The sequence below is a fragment of the Apaloderma vittatum genome, unplaced genomic scaffold (assembly GCF_000703405.1).
Source record: "Apaloderma vittatum isolate BGI_N311 unplaced genomic scaffold, ASM70340v1 scaffold7394, whole genome shotgun sequence".
Classification (NCBI taxonomy): Eukaryota; Metazoa; Chordata; class Aves; order Trogoniformes; family Trogonidae; genus Apaloderma; species Apaloderma vittatum.
In genome coordinates this window covers 1-18307 of record NW_009710874.1, presented here as the reverse complement: position 1 = coordinate 18307, position 18307 = coordinate 1, and the positions used below count along the sequence as shown (strand labels likewise).

The 18307-nt window shown below is 38.7% G+C and overlaps 1 protein-coding gene across 1 annotated transcript in view; it reads right to left on the bottom strand.

Moving 5' to 3' along the window:
• LOC104272431 (catenin alpha-2-like) overlaps positions 1 to 16464 on the bottom strand; it is a 37473-nt gene extending 21009 nt beyond the window's left edge. The window contains exons 1-5 of the mRNA XM_009867420.1: positions 16420 to 16464; positions 15270 to 15500; positions 12098 to 12279; positions 9286 to 9391; positions 6182 to 6316 (exon numbers count right to left, since the gene is read on the bottom strand). Of these exons, the coding sequence (XP_009865722.1) occupies positions 6182 to 6316; positions 9286 to 9391; positions 12098 to 12279; positions 15270 to 15500; positions 16420 to 16464 (699 nt within the window). The remainder of the gene's footprint in view (positions 1 to 6181; positions 6317 to 9285; positions 9392 to 12097; positions 12280 to 15269; positions 15501 to 16419) is intronic.
• Between the last annotated feature and the right edge of the window lie 1843 nt (positions 16465 to 18307).

Here is an 18307-nt window from a genome sequence, read left to right as displayed (position 1 = left end):
TATGTATACATGCATTTAGGTGTTCATTTATATACATTGAGGTATTTTCTTAGTCCTGAAAATAGCCTCATATCAAAACGTTGTAGCTTCAAAGGCACTGAGATCACTTAATCAAAAATATTTGCTTGTTTAATCTGTGTTATGCCTTAGGCTTCATTCATCTACTTTCCTTACACAATGTAAACTCTGCCCACCACAAATCCACCTTCACCCAGCTGCTTGGAAGAAATAACCGTTAACACTAATAAAAATAAATCAACCTATCCAAAGTCTTCTGTGCTATTTTTCATGTGGGTCACACTTAGGATCTCCCAAATGTCCAAAGTTCAGGAGATACATGTATATAATATCATCTAATCCAGCAACAGCTCTAACAGCAAAACCATGTGAACTCACAGATGCAGAAGTAAGTTCCTATAGGATCATTCACTTAGCTGAATGAAAACACTGTACAAATGTCACTTGAAAGAGACCTCTGGAGATCTCTTGTACGACGTTCGATTTGAAATGAGTTGATTACCAACATCAGATCTGCTCAGCTGCTGTGCTGCCAACCTGGATCTTGAATCCCTCCAAGGATAACAACTGCATAAACTCTTTGAGCTCCTGGTCTGTGCTGCCTTTACTTGGAAACCAGAGGCAAGCTTCATCTAATGAGCTAAATTGTTGTTATTCTTACATATTTGGAAGAGGTATTGTAAATGCCTTCAGAGCTACTATAGATACATCTATATATCCTTTTTTTCTATTTGTCTATGAGCTGTTTCATAGGATAATTACAAATGCTTCGCTGTTTTAACTCTCAGAAAGCCCTAAAACCGTGTTTCTATAAAATACATCACATATAACAAATATACGACCACGAAGGATTTTATCAGCACTCATTTTAATTAACCTGAATCACTCACTGATGCCTTTATTGTTTAGAAGCAATAAATTGACTCAGAGTCAGGACGATAAATTTTTTATGCCAGCATATCATCAGGTAGTCCCCTTCTTGGACAGTGTATTGAGGGACACAGCCTGTGCCAGCAGGAGACTCCTGTAACAGTCTTGAAGAAAAGGAACCCAATAATTTCGTCAATTTACCAACTCTTCCTTCAACAAAACTGCATTTACATAATGCTAAATTCTTGCCTGATTCAGGAGGACTTAATATATTTTACCAAACTCCAAACCAACATTTTTTTTCCATACTCTTAAGCATTTTAAGTGCAAAGGTCCTCTCTGATTGCCTACTTGTAAGCAAACAAAGGAAGAACCCCAGAAAGGCTTTCTGATGTGGGAAAATGAAATACCACATCTGTTGCTCCTAAGTACCTGCTTATGCACAGGCTCTTAATCCAAACTTAATGAAATACAGACTTGCTGTTAATAGCAGGTGAACTTCAAATTACCTGTCTTTTCTTTCACTCTATAGAATTCATAAGTAGCAACTTGACACTTCACTGCCCATACACGTACCAACTTGCTTTTACAGCACAAGGTAGGTTAGAGTGATTCAGCCTTAAATGACAGAAAAATGGGACCTTTAAATCATTTAACCATTTTGTTTTACTAGATGTAAAGTCCATAGGCAGAACTGATAGGGAAACTGTTTGCCAGCAACCCTGAAATAACTGCTGGAGGCATACTGTTACTTTGAGATAAATAACGAGGCTCTTCTTTGATGAGCTATTTCCAGTTACCTTATTCTTATCACTGATCAAAAAAACCACAACCCTTACAGACAGTAATTTTGTGGTATATCCCATATCTACTAATATTTCTATTTATCCAACCTCCTAATCCAGGTGTTACGGGAATTTTCATAATGTCCTCACAAAGTTGATAGGGTGACTCCAGCCCTTTTACCTTCCTTTTCCCCCCAAAGTCCTCACTTAAATTCACTCCTAAATAGTCACAATCTTAAGTGACCCATCCTGTATCTTCAAAATGTTATAAGAATCCTTCTCTCAGTATCATAGCTGAGCTTACTGCGCTAAGATAAATGGGCCTTTGAAAATAATTGGAAACTGGACCCAGCTAAAGTATATGTTTGAAGAGTGCTTTGGCTATTGACTCAGTATTTTTGGCCAGTGCTCAAAGCTGTATGACACTGCATTTTTGTCTGTCTGGCTCACAAGTTTAAGACTCTCTGGGCAAATTTTCTGATAATACAGCTGATTATATTTGTAGAGTTTTCATTCAAACCTGAACGCGACAGAGGGCTGACCTTGGATAAGGGATGTGCTTGGATCCTGTTCAATATAATCCTGCAGGAAAAACTGCAGGAAAGCTACTAACAGAAACCAGAATTCTAAAAAATGCAAGCTCATAGCCAAAGTGGAGAGTAGGCAAATAAGCTGATCAGCTTCAGAACAGCAGTTAAACAGAAAAAAGTGGGTATTTATCCTAGGGTAAGAAATTAGTACATAGGTCTGTTTTATTGTAATGGTCTAGCTAATAAGGGCCAGACAGGAATACTGATAAAATAAAGCAGCCTAGAGATAGAAAAAACTCTAGATTTTTAGCAAAATAACAAATACCATACTTAAACTCAACCCTATTCTCCAAAAGTAGCTATCACAAAAGAGTTACCTATCAGCATGAACTAAGTATATGCAAATAGTATTTTCTTCACTGAGAGCACTGTATGCTCAGCACCTCAGAGGATTCATTCCAATACAACGGTGCAACTGATTATGAAGCAAATATACATTATAATAAATAAACTAATTTAAGAGACAAAGAAAATTATTCTGAGGTGCTGTTCATCTGCAATTTCATTAAAGGAGGTTGTTTTTTCTAAGAGCGGAATTAGAAATTGAATATTCAAATTTAAAATTACAGAAAGATATATGTGTTATGGACCAAGGCGAAAGAGACCTTGATTGGGAACAAGTATATGAACCTACATAAACTAGAAATAACTTTTAAAAATATTTTGCAATTTTTTGATACTAATTCCTTTTTGCTTTTATCTAGCTTTTTCCTCACCTCTTTACTTTCTTCCCTATAGTCTTTGAGTTTACAAGGCTCCTCACTGAAGAACAGGCATCACATAGTTTTGCCTTAATTTATTTCTCAAAACTCACTTGGAATCAGGAAGTAAAGAGTCTCACCTTGCAACATAAAGGGTCAAGTCAACAGAGAGTCAAAATTGGCCTTGCTGCACTGGGATTAATGAGGTTAGGCTGATGTATGTGAACTCTCAATTGCCAGATCTTACTTATCTGGCGAAAATACTTTTGCTATCTGCATGCAGGGAATTTGATGGGGAAGATCAAAGGAGAGAAAGAGCTGGGGGAAAAGAAACGGAAGAAAGAAAGGGAAAAACAACAGTGAGTTCCTTCCTTTACTGAAATAATTTACACTTCAGGAGTGTGACATTTTCTTACTTTTTGATCTGTTTTTCTATTTGCAGCAAAGTCAATCATGCCAAAAAGAACCCTTTCATATGCTATGCTAGTATCGTCTCAATCTATAGAGGAAAAAGCAAACAAGATCAGCTTAATGCTTATTTTCAGAGATAAACCATACTGAACTACTGAATCTTGTGGGAAAAATAAGAAATTGAAGTTCCACCAAAAGATATATTCACTTTATATGTTATGTACACAGTATTTCTGAAGTTATTGCAACACTTTTTTCTCTAAGAGAACTGTGAGAACTGTGCGGTGGCTTTCATCTGTCTTTTAGGTTTTAACTGGTTTTATGTTCTTTTACAGAAATACATAAGCCCACATATGGATTCATACATACATATGCATACATTCATTTAATTTATAAATATTAATATTCTCCATAAGGCAAAAATTCAGGTGGAGATTGTACTCATAATAGTTCTGAATGACAACTTATCTTTGGGATCAATCTGAATTATAATGTGGTGCTTTGTAAACACAATAGTACATTACAGTAGTGTAATAATCAACCCGGGGCTTGAAATTTACATCAAAACACTTAAATATAGTGCATTCAAATAACCTTACTTCTGTAGTCGTAGGTTGGGAAGCTTGAATTCTGACTTTCTATTCTACTTCTAACATTGTACTGTATGCAAGTTGCCAAATAATGGTATTTCATTTTGACGTAAATAAAATACTGTTTATTTGCAATTCGCTATCCAAGAGAAAAATGAAGAAGAAGATGGAAGCAGAAGCAGCAATTGGACAAGCAGATGTAGATGTGCATTTGGATACCAGATCTCTGGATAGCAAAGGAGCATACAGTACCCAGCACCTCGAAGATAAACAGCTTGGAAAACACTATCAGGAAAGCACTGCACTAACTGTGTTGTACCAGATAACAAGATAATGCTCTCCAAAGGATGCGCAGGAGTTCAGTCCTCTATATCACCTCCTGTTCAGAGCAACAGCAGAAGAAGCAAGCTGGGCAATCTTAACATTTTCTGTTTGTCAGTACTATCAGGTACTTAGAACACTCAAATAATTTCTGAGGTTGAGCTAGTTTTGCTTTTGTCTGCAAGTGGCTTTGAAAACCCAACCAAACAGAAACATGATGGTGATGAAGCCTGGTAAGCAGCAGATGCTCACAATGCCAGACTGGAAATGATGAAGTCAAGCGGTTCGGCCACTTAAATTTCACGACGGATGGTGATGTTCCAGTAACGAATAGATGCTAGAGATTCACAATGGCTTATTCAGCATCCACATACACTGAATAAAGAGACTCGAAAAAGAAACACACACAACCACAAAAGCCAAGCTGGTAGAAGCACTGATTTGGGTAATTGCTAGAGATAGATGAATATGACAAGTCAATGGGTATGAAAAGCTGGACCCAGATGGCAGCAGGTAAGAAAAGATCATAGTATTTACTATGCAGCATAGCTGTCAGCGATACAAGGACAGATCACTCCATTTATATCAGGAAAATGGAAGAGGATCTTTTCATTGCTGTGGGAAGATCAAGGTATTAAAATTACACATGTACATACGTCAAGAAGTGAAGACCAATTGCGGGACGGACACAGGAACATTTAAGCAGCTCCTTTTAGGATTGCATGTCTGACTTCAGAATGTTTGATCCAAGAAAGCCCGGCAACTGTTTAAGACCTTCTATAGTGCTTTGTAAAATATTAAAATGTTATGTAGTTGAGAACATTTGCTCTGAGTTGTGATATGTTTGAGGAAGGCCAGTGATTTCACTGGGGAATCCTATGGATGAAATGAAGAGCACAAGTTAGTTCCCCTAACAATCTTCGTACTTGATTGGGCTTAAACAATGAAAGGGTGCTTTTTCAAAACCACATTAGAAAACAATCTTGTTTCAAGAATCTTGGGTCTCACAAATCACCATTATTTTGAAAACACACTCAGGAGAGTGAAGCATATTATATATTTACATACATATGGTCTTGAGTTAGAAGGTGTCATGGGGCTAATACTAGGGCGATCCATTAAAAGAACAAAACAAAAAAATCATGAAGAGCAGCAATTGCTACTGCTTGGTTCTAGGGATCTCCCAGAGGCACAGAGTCCAACATTAGGAGGGTTAAAGAAAAAATAGTTTTAAAATGTAGAAAAATCATTGTTTATAATACTACTGCTGCTGCACATTCCTGACTATTTCTAAAAAATGTTTGTAGGACGTTTGCAGTGTTCATTGAAAATAACTGAAATAACGGGCTGGGAATTAGAGTATATAATCATTGTGCTTGCCAACAGCATCTGAAAACAGCATGTGCATCAAAAATTTAAATATTTTGCTGGCCTTCCAGAGTTCTTGCTAAACCTAGTGTGCATTGGAACCTGGGTGAATGAAATCCCATTAGTCATCACCATCTTAACAATATGCACTTCATACAGAGCTGGTTTCTGCACAGAGGAAGGAAATTACTAGTACTAACAAAGGAAAGAAGATTTATCATGAGCAAATATACAAAAGCTCCAAATAATTATAATATTCACAGCTTGGCAATGACTTTCTAGGCTATGAAATTACTTTTCTTGTGGAAGAATGAAGATTTTTACAAGGTTTCTATAAACAAAGGGTAATTGGAAAATCAAATTGCTCTGCGCAGCTTATTATAAAGTCTGGAATAATGACGATAACATTTTAAAAAGCCTGCTCATGAATCACTGTATTTTTGTTTTGTATGTTATTGCCATCTAAAACGCTCCCTTTCAAGTGCTACATGAGAAACATAAATGGCTAAATACAGATACCAGCTTACCCCTGATACAATAAGTTCTCCTCCCAGGTTCTGAACTTCTGCCTTCACTTTGCTGCAGATATTGAGTTGGTGGCAGTAGAGCGCAATGCGCTGCAGGTAGGCTAGCAGGTCCTGCTTGCAGGCTGAGTCCGGGCACTGCAGAGAAAAGAAACATTTGATTAGGTGGAGCTGAGTTTATATGATTAATGAGAGGGAATCAAGAGTGGAAATGTGTGTGTATTAGGAGGATCCATTTAATTTCATCTTTACATGAGATACCTATGAAATGTAAAAATTCAAACTCTACCTTTTGTTTAAGCCCAGACTTCTGAATTATAACCTGAAGATACGCTGCACATTTTGCAAACAGAAGAAACCTGTAAGCCACTAATGAAAGACAATGAAAATAATATGATCGCTATGTTTGTGGGGGAGGGTAACTTACGATATCACTTTATACAGAAGAGAAGAATCTACTGAGAAGTCAGAAGACCCAGTTTGACCTGGGATTCTAGGTTGCCTGCTGGGTGCCCGGGTTACAATGCAAAATGGACCAGTTAAAGTCCAGACAAACCCAGCTCTGACTGATTACATCTACTCTAATGCCAACTCCTGACTGTCTTGCCACCTGAGCAGACCTTCAGAGGACACAGCTTTGCTTCTGGCTTTGCCCCTTACTGACACACTAAAGACTGAAGAGGTAGAGGTGAGGCTCCTTGGGTTTGTATTGCCAGATTTGGCAAGCTTGTTACTAATGCATAAATGCCTTAATCTGTGCCAGAAGGATGTTATTTACTCAAGTGTGACATATTACAGAACTGTTCAACACGTGACATCAGTATTGTAGCCCTTCTCATGAACACAGTGAGGTAAGCTGGTCCCTCTGCATGCCTAAGGGACACCTGTTTATAGGAGCAGGAAGGCTGTCTACAGTCCTGTACTATTTTGGATGCTGTGCATCTCAAATGTGGTTTGATGAAAATGACATTTTGGTCAAATGTGGTAGACTCAGTGAGGGTTTTATAATCAACGTAACTAGTCTTTGGGACTCTTAATAGAAGCTGCATCACCCTCCACAATATCAACAGCATAATAAACAACGTTCTCATAGTTAATATTCGAAGTCTTGCCTCAAGAGAACAGATCTCAGTAATTCGTTCTGATGAAACATTGCAAAAAGAGTCCATGGCTAACAACATATCTCCAGTAAATACTCTTCGGAGCTACCCAACAAACTCTGCCTGACGATGTTTTGATTCTATGTTCTTTGCACGTAGAGCTTGGGGAACAAAGATTCCGAATGTCTCTTTATAGCATCTTACAAAGTTTATGCTCAATTTTTGCAAAACACTATCAGTGCGGTTCACCAAAAACCAATAGGATTAAACACACACAAGTCAATAGCATCACAGCCTGTGACTTGAGATGTCTGCTCTACCACTGACAGCTAATGCTGGCAAGCGATATGTTTGCAGTGAAGTAGTTGCATATACTGTCATCTGTAACCCTGAAAGCAGTCACTTTGTTTTTATCTCCCTTTAAAACTTACAATAAACAAAGCTGGAGGTTCACTGTGGCAGTTGGGTTTAGTCTGCTCTATACTTACAGCAATGCTATAATGCCTCACTTTCTCAGACTGTTGCCACATCTTTCAGGCGCGAATCCCTAAGAGACCTCTTCTCCTGCCCATAACAATTTAATACAGAAATATTTATCCTACTCTTGAAGTCTATGACCTGAAAGAAACGAACTTTAAAGCCATACTTCTAGAGACTGGACAAGGCTTTAAATACAACTACCTTGAAGTGAATGAAAATGTAAGATCTCTCTCATTGGGACAGTAATTAAAAATGCAACTATCCATAAAAAGTTTATATGGCATGAGTGTCTCCAAAGTTTTATAAAATATCATCAAGGCACAAGCATTAAAACAAACACTTCATTCGCGCGGTGATTTTACTGTTTATTATTAAAGTGTGCATGCTACAGCCTTCTGAAAATTAAAATATGACTCAAGCACTCTAAGCACGGCAAGTCTCTTGGTGCTTCTTTCTTTAACATATTCCACCTCTGCAAATCTTGTAGACTAGGAATTTCATCAGTTGACAGATGGATTTCTTCTTTCTTATGCTAAGATGAACAGATGCTACGTTTGCAGGATTGGAATGGGTTAACTGCAGGAAAAATGCTTGCTGTTAATGAGGAAAACCTAAACCTGAAATTTCTAAGGTGATAGGAAAATGGGCAGCTTCAGGTTCTTTGTCACTCTGGCTCATATTCCCTGGCAGGATGTGTTACATGCTAATACACACTTTCATGAAAAAGAAAAACACTTATTTCAAAGAGAAAGACTAGAGACAAGGAAGTTACTTCCAGAAAAATTTATCCTGATAACAATGAAAGGAAAGAAACTAGGAAATTTTCAAGGGGGGGAAAAATAAGTCAAAGCTAATTTGCTTAAATTTAAAATTAGGTACCTAGAACCCGGATTTGAAATCTGGCTCTTGACTTTTATTATGATGCTTCCTCTTGCTCTCCAGAGGGATAGATAACCCAGTCTGAAAGAAATGGACTGAATGTAGCAATTTTTGCTTTCCAGTTGTGACATGAATTTGGTAATGGGACTGAGGACGTGGACTCTAGAACATGGAGCAGGGGCTGTGAGGTGAAAGCACAACGTCTTGATGCAGAGCAGAAGAAAGGGAGTCAAGGACGCTTGAAAAATAAAAAGTGTCATATCAAGAGGAATTGATGGAAGAACAAGCTGAAAAAGTTACAAGGATTCCTGGGCATATGGGAAGGGTAGCAGAGCATCCAAGTCTTCATGACTTTCATGACAGCAAATACATCGGTCTAATTCTAGTACAATCACCTGGGTCCAGAAGTGAAGTTGTGGAATAATTCAGGCATTTCTGAGGTTTAGAGAGACTCATTTATGACTTTCCTGTATTACAAAACCCAGACTGATTGGTATGGAAGAAACAACTTAGATTTGATGGGTAGATCAGTGTCCAGGCAGTGACTTTCAATGGGTAGTTTTCTGCCAAATAAAGATAACCTCTTCCTCCAAATGGCAACTTGTCGATAGACGTTACTTTACATTTCTGCTCATTTTTTGTTGTTACCTGATCAGCTACTGCCCGTGCCAATTTGTCCATCCTTGATCCTGCCTCTGCAATCTTCTTGGCTGCATTAATGACATCTGATGTGTTCTTCAGGGGGCCTTTACCTCTGTGAAATACAATAATTATGCACAACCTGAATAAATCGTGAAAGGCAACAGTTTTAGTGACCCTGTTTAATGTTTGATTTTAAAATAGTAACACGAATGACTTCTTTATTACAATTTCACCCATTAACTACTTTATAGTACAGCTTGATTAAGAAATCGGTCTGCTATATTTCTTCTCTCTTACAAAATGCCTCACTAGCAATTTAATCTGACGTTACCTTCAAGCACATGAGCTATACTTAATGGTATATGCATTTTTAAGTGCTCATTAAGCCAAAATTCTTTCTAGAATACACAACTATTTCAAAATTCTCTTATTCCCAAGCCAGTGCTAAATGTTAAGCCTGTCATGTCTAGAGCAAGAATGTCACATTCTAGAAAACCTTTCTTAGTAGATTTTTGTCAGAAAACAAAGAGACATGAAGCATAATCTTATGTTACATTTAAATATTACACTTAAAACGTGTATAATTAATTAGCTTTAAGACTGATCTTTCACTGTACTTCTAATTTGATGCACAAAACTCTTATTTTAGTCATTAGAGTTACCAAAATGTATGTAGACACAAAGGAAAGTCACTGCTGTCTTCTCTGTTTGCTTCAGACTCAAAACTTTCATCTTGTTTATAATAATAAATTTGCTACTGCTTCTGAGAATTGTTTAGTTGGAAATGAGCTGGTTTTCCTTTCTTTCTGGTTTCTTTTTGTTTTTTTTTTCTTATACCATGTGGAGAAATACAGCTTCAGAGAAGGCGGATGGAAAATTGTAATGTGATAAAACTTGGGGTTTCATTAAACTAAACATAGCACAACACAGGTTGTTTGGGTTTTTTTGCATTTTTTCATCTATAATGCCAAGAATAACATACTGAAACATATACCCACTTTTATCTTCTTCATTTCAACCTTAAACATATATTGAAATACAAGTATAACACTTTTGCTGAATTTAAACTGTAACAAAAATCCTTCAGAGTGACTGCGTATGCTTCTACACTCATTGCATCAGCAGATCTGACTGTCACAAATTCCATGCATTTGAAAAATTGTTCTATTTTAACACTGCTGATGATACAGTCAACCAAAAAGGTGAAAGGCTTTGTTCGGTTTTAATGGAATATATTAAGGAAGTTTTTATTGAAACTGATGTAGAGGTGCACTTTGACTTTTTTTTTTTTAATTTACTTCAAATGTAACAGCAGTTTTCTCTCGTTCTCTTATTAGTTCTGTTCTTTTTGATGGTAAGAAAACGTAATTCCAAAACTTTCAATTTGCTGTTTGATGTATTAAATGGAGGTTGCAGAAAGCGTTCATATTCTGGGCTGTTGTTTTAGAATATTTTTTTTTCCTTCCCTGAAATGATGGCACTGTTTGGACAGTTTTTCACTCTGCTTTAGGTCAGAAGGACCCAAAGATAACCTAAATACAAAAGTAATTAAGATTCCTTTGAAGTATCACCCTTCACCATAGGTTCTACGCTGTCATTTGGTACACAAGAGTGGTGAGTCTACTGCGAAAAGAATAGTTGTAAAAGCACAAACTGAGAGAAAAACAAATGAGAGAATAATTACTTGGAAAGAAGTACAGTAGTAATCTATTAAAGTAAGCAAACTTTCTATATGCATAATTAAATTTTAAATGGATAAATATGTTTGCTGCTGTCCATTACCAATTAACTAACTATGCAAGTGCAAACAGTCAAGTTATTTGCACATTAATGGTATTTATACACCTTCCCATCCGTCTCCCTGTCCATCTGTCTGTCTATCTATCTATATAAGGGATGTGTGAATCCTATATTGTCACTGCAGAGACTGTCTCCTCTGAAATGGGTTGAAGGCTCCAGACACAAAGCATATAATGAGCTGGAGAATAAGAAATCTATCTGAGCATCTCAGGGAAATGAATAAATGGATGTTTTATTTTAACTCTGAAGAAAACCATGAAGATTTTTGTCCAGTTCTGTCTAATCACATTTTGATAAATACCATTTAAACTTCTGAACTCTCATTAAAAATAAACACTGAAAACCCTTTCATTTATTATGGTGATATGTAATTCAAAGAATCTTGTAAAATGTTCTCCCTGGTGTGATTAACAATATGACTATATATAAACAAAATAATTCTGTTTACATGATATCATTAATGAATGGCCTTTCGATGCTTTGCAATTAGAAAAGAACAAGACATCAATAGAAAAGAGAGATGAAAGCAAAGAAAATCATTACTGACAGGCTCCAATAATGTATTAGATCAAAACAGTTTTGTTTCATTTGGGATTTTCTTGGCAAGAAGTTCAGTGTTTAAAATGATATAAATAGTTTTGCCATTATTTTTGATTGACACAAATTGTACTGAAATGTTGAAAGTTCACATGCATTTAGATGGGTACTAAACGAAATGTCAGTTGAGCGTCTCCAAGGTCACAGATTATCTTTGCTGCTGAAATTCAAGATGATATTCAGATAAAACAGATTCACAAATGGGACAAAAACTCCATGTGATTAATCCCATTTCGAGAAATAGCCAGAGCAGTAATGTGTAGCAAACTGTACAACCCATCCCATTATGTATGATGTGTGTTAGCTGGCTTTGCGTCCCTCAGAAACACAGCATATCATCTCAAGAGGCTACAAATTGCAACGAAAGTTAAAGATGTGGGATGTCTGAAGAAGTCCTCAGCACAGGTTGTTCTGTCCTTACCTAGTAAAGTCTGTCATTTCCATCATAATCATGCACATCTGCTTTGCCAACACAATGATGTCATTACCACTGTCATCCCACTTGGCCACCTCTGCATCCAGTTTGCTCTTTTCTTGGTGGAATATCTCTACCTGCTCGGCAATCTTAGCCTTCTCCTCCTGAGGAAGTTGAGCCATGATAGCCTGGAGAAAAAACGGGAGAAGTTGGGAAAGAAAAAAGGAGTCTAGAAACAATATACAGTGGTTCAGAGAGCACGTCCAACTTTTAGGTTTTTTAATGTGAGTCAAAGATGCCAAGCAAAATCCAGAAGACATTAGATTTTTCTCAGGATGGCAAAACCAGATTCACAGGATGTTTATATATGTTTATTTATATGTTTATATATGTTTATCTTATACCTTCAAGAACTTAAAAATTATATGTGATGCCATGATGCACATCCATGGAAAGATAGTATGGTTTGGGTTGGAAGGGATCTTGAAGATCATCTCGTTCCAACCCCCCTGCCCTGGGCAGGGACACCTCCCCCCAGCCCAGGTTGCTCTAAGCCCCATCCAACTTGGCCTTGAACACTTCCAGGGAGGGGCTGCCACAGCTTCTCTGGGCAACCTGTTCTAGCATTTCACCACTCTCACAGTGAAGAATTTTTTCCTTACATCTAATCTAAATCTACCCTATTTCAGTTAAAAGCCATTACCCATTGACCTATCATAACATTTCCATCTTTCCATGTTTCCATCTTTTCCATGTTTCCATCTTTCTATGTCCCCTCTCATCGTTCCTGTAGATTCATTTCAAATACTGGAAGGCCACTATAAAGTCTCCCTGGAGCCTTCTCCAGGCCAAACCACCTCAATTCTATCAGCCTGTTCTCATAGGCACTCCAGCCCCCTGACAATTTTTGTGGTGTCCTCTGGACCATCTCAAACAGGTCCATGTCTTTCTTTACTGGAGGCCCCAGAGCTGAACACAGTACTGCAGGTGGGGTTCCACAAAAGCAGAGTAGAGGAGGAGAGTCACCTCCCACAACTTGCTTGCCATGCTTCTTTTGATGCAGCTCAGGACGCAGTTGGCTTTCTGGGATGTGAGCACACATTGCCGGCTCTTGTTCAGTTTTTCATCCACCTACACCCCCAAGTCCTTCTCTGCAGGGTTGCTCTCAATCCATTCTTCGCCCAGCCTGTATCTGTGCTTAAGATTGCTCCAAGCAGGTGCAGGACCTTGTACTTGGTCTTGTTGAACTTCATGAGGGTGGCACAGGCCCACCTCGCCAGCATGCCCAGGTCCCTCTGGGTGGCAGCCCTTCCCTCCAGCACGTTGACTGCTCCACACAGCTTGGTGCTGTCAGCAACCTTGCTGAGGGTGCACTCAGCCCCACTGTTTATGTCATCAACAAAGATGTTAAACAGCACCGATCTCAGTACTGACCCCTGAAGAACACTGCTCATCACTGGTCTCTAAGTGGACATCGAGCTGCTGATCAAAACACTTTGAGTGCAACCATCCCATCAATTCCTTATGAACAGAGTGGTCCATCCATCAAACCCGTGCCTCTCCATTTTAGAGACAAGAATGTTGTATGGTACAGTGTCAAATGCTTTGCTTATTCACCAGTTTCTACAGGAAGATTTAATAAAATTCCTGTTAAATCTTAACTTTCAGGAAGAATAAAATGAATGAACCCTACGGGAAAATGTAGACTGGATTGGCTGCATGTACTCCAGTCTCATTCCCTGTCAGAAACAGAAGTTTTCTGCTTAACCCAAGACTAAATATGCTATGACATGCAATATAATACCCTTGAAGTGAACTGTAATGAATGTACCTTTCAATAATATTTAGTGGTCTTACTGTCTCTTGGAAGATATGCAAAAAGACACTAAACAGGTTGATACTAATCTGCCTCGACAGTATCAACAAAGCAGAAAGTTCCCTGCCCTCTCAAAAAAAATAGAAAAAAGAGATCCCCACAAAATTATAATAATTACTTTTGAAGATCAAATGGACACTTCCAATAATGATTTCCAAGTTGAGCTACTATTTGGCTTTAGGGGTTCTGAAGACCACATTATGCATTTAATGGGGTGTGACATATATTTAAGTGTCATTACATTTTTTCTTGTTTATGTCACTTTCAATCAGCTGAAGTCTTTCTCTACATATTCTTAAAATGCTCTTGGCTTTTAAAAATTCATAATTGACCTTTTCCAAAACTGAAATTAAAAAGGTTATAAACAGTAGATCAGAAAATGAGAAATTTGCAAGTTAATCACATTAAAATTCAATGCATGGTTTTAATTAGGCCTTATCAATGCAACTCAGCAGTTTCAAATGTTAGCATATTAGTCTTTCGACAGAAAAATGCAATGTAAGTCAAGCTAATAAATAAATATATAAAATCCACATAAAACATTAGAACAGATGAATTAATTGAAATTAAGAATGTGATAGAAGTAGTAAAATTTGGAAAGGCAATCTGTATATCTCACATGTGGTTTCTCTTTGTGGGCAGCTTTATCTGCACATCCTTTAAACTGGTATACGGTGTTTTAACATTTCTATTCCAGCTGCTGATCTGTTTTCAAAGAAGCTATATCCCACAGCAAATGCAGCTCATACATTCAAGTTCTATTTCTACCGAAGACCAACACAAGTCTTTCTACTGAAATACTATTAGCTTTATAGACTAAGCATATTAAACAAATCCATCACATTCCACAAATAAAAATCCAGCTTCTCTACAGAAAAGGTTCATGTAAGACATTATTCTGCTCAGCAGACTCAATTCAATGAGTCACTCAAGGCTGTGGACTGGGTGGCTTCTGCTTAGTGTGTTTTCATTTCAGGTTTTCATTGTTTGTGGCTGCTTGTGACATATTGCATTCTACGTTATTCAGGAATAGGACCGTATTTATAATATATTATATAGTGTGCAGCTGATCAAAGCAGAAGGTTTTAAGTGCAGCAGTGATAATAACTGCAATAAATGTAATAGAATTTAAGACTCCTAAGTCCCTAGGTGAACTACATTTTTAGTAAAAATATTACTGCACTCTTTACTTGGCTTTCAGATCATGAAAAGATGATATGCTGCCCAATTCTAGATGTAACAAAAAAAAAACAACACGTAAAAAAGGCTGTGAAATAACTGTATTTTGTATCTGAGACTTACTTTAGTTGGCAATTCATTGAATATATCGAATAGGACTTTATGCTTTTTAAAATATAAGAAACCCTCGAAGATAGTCAACTGCATCCAGAACATAGTTCTGTCATTGTTCTCAGGGTAAGGCATCCAGGTATCGTTATGCAACTTTCCTAACTGCATAGTTTTCAATGCCAGTTCCTTGTCACCCATCTCTCTGGCAGGAGCCTTACAATCCATCTGCTCTTCATCTAGGTGCTAATGATATATACAACACGTCCCTTATATGCAAGGACAGATTTTTTTTTCCTTGGGCTGTAGTGACAGAAAGCCAGCTTTTCTGACACATGGTATGGTTTATTTACCTTTTAGATTCAATATTCAAGGAAATTAAGAAAAATAGGAAACCTCTGCCCATTCCACTGTGTCTGTCTCTCACTTCCCTCATACATCTAAGTAAGCTTCATGTAGGTTTGCACTACTCTACTGTTTCATTTCAGAGCAGAAAATGTTTGTGTCAGGCCCTAACATACTTGACTCATACATGTGGGTCTTTCTACAGCAGCTGAAAACTCCGTCCTGGTCCTCTGAACGTGTCAAAGCATCATTGCCTTTTTGTCTTCAGGTTCTCAGCACTAGAAATCCACTTCCAGAATTTGAGGTAAGAATTCACGGTTTCATTTACCACCAATTTTTGCTACAATGTTTGAGTGTGTACATGGGGAGAATGTTTCTAATTCAGACCATTATTCCATTTTTAGTATTTATTAGAAGAAACAACACCCAGGAAAATCATTCCAGTAATTCACAGTTCCCCACTGGTGCTCTGCTGGAAAATTTTAAAGCTTTTCTTTTAAACTCTCCTTCCAGTCAAAGAGGTTTTCATAGAAACACAGAATCACAAGCGGGCCCCGAGATCATAGAATCATACAATGGTTTGGCTTGGAAGGGACCTCTAAGGGTCATCTAGTTCCACCCCCACGTCATGGGCAGGGACCCCTCCCACTAGACCAGGTTGTTCAAAGCCCCATCCACTTTGATGGCCTGAAACACTTCCAGGGAGGTGGCATCTACAACTTCTACGGGCAACCTGTTCCAGCATTTCACCACTCTCATTATAAGGAATATTTTTTTACATCTAGTCTAAATCCACCCTCTTTTAGTTTAAAACCATTACCTCTTGTTCTATTGCAACAGGTTCTCCTAAAAACTTTGTCCTCATCTTTCTTATAGAATCACAGAATCCTAGAATGGCCTATCCTAGAAGGGACCTTAGAGATCACCAAGTCCAACCTCCCTGTCATGGGCAGGGACGCCACCTCTCGACTAGACCAGGCAACACATGGGGAGTTATAGGCTCCCTTTAAGTACTGAAAGGCTGCTATAAGGTTTCTCTGGAGCCTTCTCTTCTCTAGGCTGAACAACCTCAACAATCTCAGCCTGTCCTCATAGGAGAGGTGCTCCACTCCTCTGGTCATTTTGTGGCATTCTCTGGAGCCACTTGAGCAAGTCCATGTCTGTCTTGTGCTGAGGACACCAGAGCTGAACATAGAACTGCAGAGGGGATCTCACAAGAGCAGAGTAGAAGAGGAGAATCTTCTCCCTCGACCTGCTGGCCACGCTTCTTTTGATGCAGCTCAGGATGCCACTGGCTTTCTGTGCTGTGAGCACACATTGCCAGCTCATGTCCACGTTTTCACCCACCAGTACCGCAAGGTTCCTGGAATGTGTGGAGGATAACTTTCTCACACGGCTGGTAAGTGAACCAACCAGGGAAAGCGCCCTGATGGACCTCCTCTTTCTGATCAGAGAAGCTCTTGTGGATGAAGTAGCAGTTGGAGGCTGACTAGGGAACAGTGACCATGAAATTATTAAGTTTTCTATTCTCAGAAATGTTAGGAAGGGGAACAGCAAAACTGCTACTTGGGACTTGCTAAGGGCAGACTTTGATTTGTTCGGGAGATTACTTGATAGAATCCCTTGGGAGTCAGTTTTGAAGGGTATAGGAATCCAGAAAGGCTGGACACTCTTTAAGAACGAAATCTTAAAGGCACAGGAGCAGGCCATCCCCACGTGCCTTAAGATGAGCCAGTGTCACAGAAGACCGGCCCAGCTGAATAGGGACATTTGGCTCAAAATCAGGGAAAAAATGAAAGTTTATGGCCTCTGGAAGAAAAGGCAGGCTACTCACAATGAGCACAAGGATACTGTTAGGTCATGCAGGCAGATAAGTAGAAGGTCCAAAGCCCAGCTAGACATTAATCTGGCTTTGAAAGTAAAGGACAGCAAGAAAAGCTTCTATAAATACATTAATAATAAAAGAAAGACCAGGGAGAGCCTCCATTCCCTGCTAGACCCAGGAGGAAATAAAATGATGGAAGTTGAGGATAAAGCTGAGGTGCTTAATGCCTTCTTTGCCTCAGTCTTTAGTAATAGAAACACCTGTACCAAAGGATGCCAGCCCCTAAAGCCAAGAGACGGGCCAGAAGCAAAAAGTCCCCCTCACAATTGAGGAGAGTCAAGGACCTGCTTCTCCACATCGATGTCCAAAAGTCTATGGGGTCAGATGGGGTACATCCTAGAGTCCTGAGAGAAGCGGCGGGGCTGCTCACTGTCCATCATTTATCAGCAGTCCTGGCTGACTGGGGATGTCCCAGCTGATTTGAAGTCAGCCAATATAACACCCATTTATAAGATGGGATGGAAGGATGATCTCAGAAATTACAGGCCTTTCAATTTGACTTCAATTCCTGATGGAGCACATCATCCTGAGTTCTACTATACAGCACATACAGGTGATCAGACCCAGTCAGCATGGGTTTGCGAAGGGCAGGTCCTGTTTAACAAACCTGATCTCCTATGTCTGGGTGATCCGCTGGTTGGATGAAGGACAGGCTGTGGGTGTTGTCTACCTTGACTTTAGTAAGGCATTGGACCTGTTGCTCACAGCATTCTCCTAGAGAAATTTACTGCTCTTGGCTTGGATGGGCACATGCTTTGCTGAGTGAAAAACTGGTTGGGTGGCCAAGTCCAGGGAGTTGTGGTCAATGGAGTTAAATCCAGTT